Below are 2,582 nucleotides of genomic sequence, written 5' to 3' on the forward strand. Positions count from 1 at the left end.
CATGTATTAGTATATGTCGTATTCCTGTTTGTTCTGAAATATGTTTATTATGCATGACACATTAACATGAAGCTTTAAAAATCAGTTACTCCATTTTTATTAAATGCTAAGTGCTGCATCTAATATTTAATGCTAAAAAGTTTATGTGAAGTTGACTATATGGAATTTTGTTTTTAGTGTTAAAGATTTTTTAAATTTTATTCAAATTTAAATATAGAGGTACAATAGAATTGTGTTGCCTTTATTCCTATTAAAATATTTAATAGCTTTGTGTTCTCACCCAAACTAAGCATCACTAAGCTCTTGGTAGTCTGCCAGATCAAACGTACTTGTCACTCATTGGAGAACAGAGTAAGTCTTAGTGTGTAGCAACTTGCTATCTTATCATTAGAGTTTCTTCTAATATTATAAGAGGCCTCTTGAATGTTGTTTTGACTGTGTGGAAACTGAGGGCTTGATTGAGTCTCTCATTTGCGTCTTTCATTTACTTTGTGGTAGTGTCAGTATTTCATTCTCATAATTATTATGATTTTTTTGGCAGTAATTCATTGTGTAAATTATACACTGTGGTGTCCATGTTAGTGGAGAAAATGTAGAAAACAGAAGTGTCTGAATTATAAGGTGTTCTGGTGACTAGGCCTCAGGATTGTTGAATTGTGGTTAAGTAGACTATTGCTGCCTCAGGGGCAGGACATGGTTTGACTCACTGACGAGGTTGGAGTGATTGGGAAAAACAGCAGGTACTTTAGGAGGTTCTTGGTTTTTGAACTAACTTGGTTTAGAACCTAATGATGACAGGATCCTTGAGGTTTTTGGATGAAGAGTAAGAAGTAGTTAGAAATTACAGCACCCCAGGCTGGGAACAGTGGCTCATACCTGTAATCCCAGCCCTCTGGGAGGCTAAGATGGGAGGATCACTTGAGGCCAGGAGTTCGAGACTAGCCTGGGCAACATAGTGAGATCCCGTCTCTATAAACAAGTAAAAATAACAGGCCAGTGTGGTGGCGCATGCCTGTAGTCCCAGACCTGTAAGGGCATGGTTCCAAGGGAAATGTGCTTGCTCCGACACATGTTATGGACAGAAGAAAAGCAGGGAAGGATTTGATAGTTGCTGTTATGTGCAACGTTTACTCCGTTAATGAGTAATAACATAGAACCAGCCTTTATGGAGCACTTACTGTGTACCAGACACTGTACTAAGTGCTTCTTTAGGCGTATCTCTCAGTGAATACTCAAAGTAACTCTACAGGCCGGGTGCAGTGGCTCATGTCTGTGATCTCAGCACTTTGGGAGGCTAAAGTGGGAGAATCGCTTGAGCCCAGGAGTTCAAGGCCAGTCTGGGCAACATGGTGAAACTTCGCCTCTACAAAAAATAAAAAAAATTAGTCAGGCATGGTGGTACATGCCTGTAGTCCCAGCTACTCAGGAGGCCGAGGTGGGAAGATGGTTTGAGCCCTGGAGGTGGAGGTTATAGTGAGCTGATATGGTACTGCTGCACTCCAGCCTAGACAACAGAGCCAGATCCTGTCTCAAAAAAATAAAAATACAAAAATAACTCTATGAAGCAGATACAGTTGTTTCCAGATGTTAAGGTTTAGAAAGTTAAGAGTAACTGCCCTAAGTTAGATATGTTAGAGTAAGGCCTGGGGTTCCAGCAAGGGACCGACTGCAGAGCGCTGAACCACTGAAGTTAAGCTTTATCAAATCTGTGCAGATTAGAGTGTGATTTCATCATAATGTAGGTGCTGTGTTGTCACGGAAGGTGGGTGGGGAGAGAAAAATGTCGATTCATTCCTGAACTGCTGTGGGGTGATTGGCCTTTGCTCGGATTCATAAGGACTCTTGACGTCTGATGAGCAGTAATTCTTGGTCCCCAGTGTGTCCTCCAGCTGTGTTCTCCCCACGCTCTGTCTTGTAAGTGATTGTGCGACTCTGTGCAGAACTTAGGTGTAGAGTGATACATGTTCCTCTATTCCTTATGGCTTCAGAATTTTAAAGCTTATGTTGGAAGACTTTTCCCACTCGCAAGAGTTTGAAAATATTTTCCTATACTTACTGCTAGTACTTCTGTATGTGTTTTTGTTTTTTGTTTTGTTTTTGTTTTTGTTTTTGTTTTGAGATGGAGTCTTGCTGTGTTGCCCAGGCTGCAGGGCAGTGGCGCAATCTCGGCTCACTGCAAGCTCCACCTCCCGGGTTCACGCCATTCTCCTGCCTCAGCCTCCCGAGTAGCTGGGACTACAGGCGCCGCCACCTCGCCCGGCTAATTTTTTGTGTTTTTAGTAGAGACAGGGTTTCACCATGTTAGCCAGGATGGTCTCCATCTCCTGACCTCATGATCCACCCGCCTCGGCCTCCCAAAGTGCTGGGATTACAGGTGTGAGCCACTGGGCCTGGCCGTACTTCTGTATTTGTATTTTCGCCTTTGAATTTTGGCTCAATCTGATACTTATTTAGGGCTCTGGGCAAAGCAGGTATTTGATTTTTTTCCTCCCCTAATCCTGTGAGGAGAGGGCTGGCCCTGCTGCCCCTGGGGTTCCTTGCTAATTTCCCTGTCTTCATGTCATGCCACCTCCTTCCTGGTT

The 2,582-nt window shown here is 43.1% G+C and overlaps 1 protein-coding gene across 1 annotated transcript in view; it reads left to right on the forward strand.

Moving 5' to 3' along the window:
- Positions 1–2,582, forward strand: part of SFSWAP (splicing factor, suppressor of white-apricot family) — a 94,965-nt gene that overhangs the window by 5,765 nt on the left and 86,618 nt on the right. The window contains exon 4 of the mRNA XM_011981955.1: positions 1,878–1,914. Within this exon, the coding sequence (XP_011837345.1) occupies positions 1,878–1,914 (37 nt within the window). The remainder of the gene's footprint in view (positions 1–1,877; positions 1,915–2,582) is intronic.

Source organism: Mandrillus leucophaeus, unplaced genomic scaffold, assembly GCF_000951045.1.
Source record: "Mandrillus leucophaeus isolate KB7577 unplaced genomic scaffold, Mleu.le_1.0 Scaffold232, whole genome shotgun sequence".
Classification (NCBI taxonomy): domain Eukaryota; kingdom Metazoa; phylum Chordata; class Mammalia; order Primates; family Cercopithecidae; genus Mandrillus; species Mandrillus leucophaeus.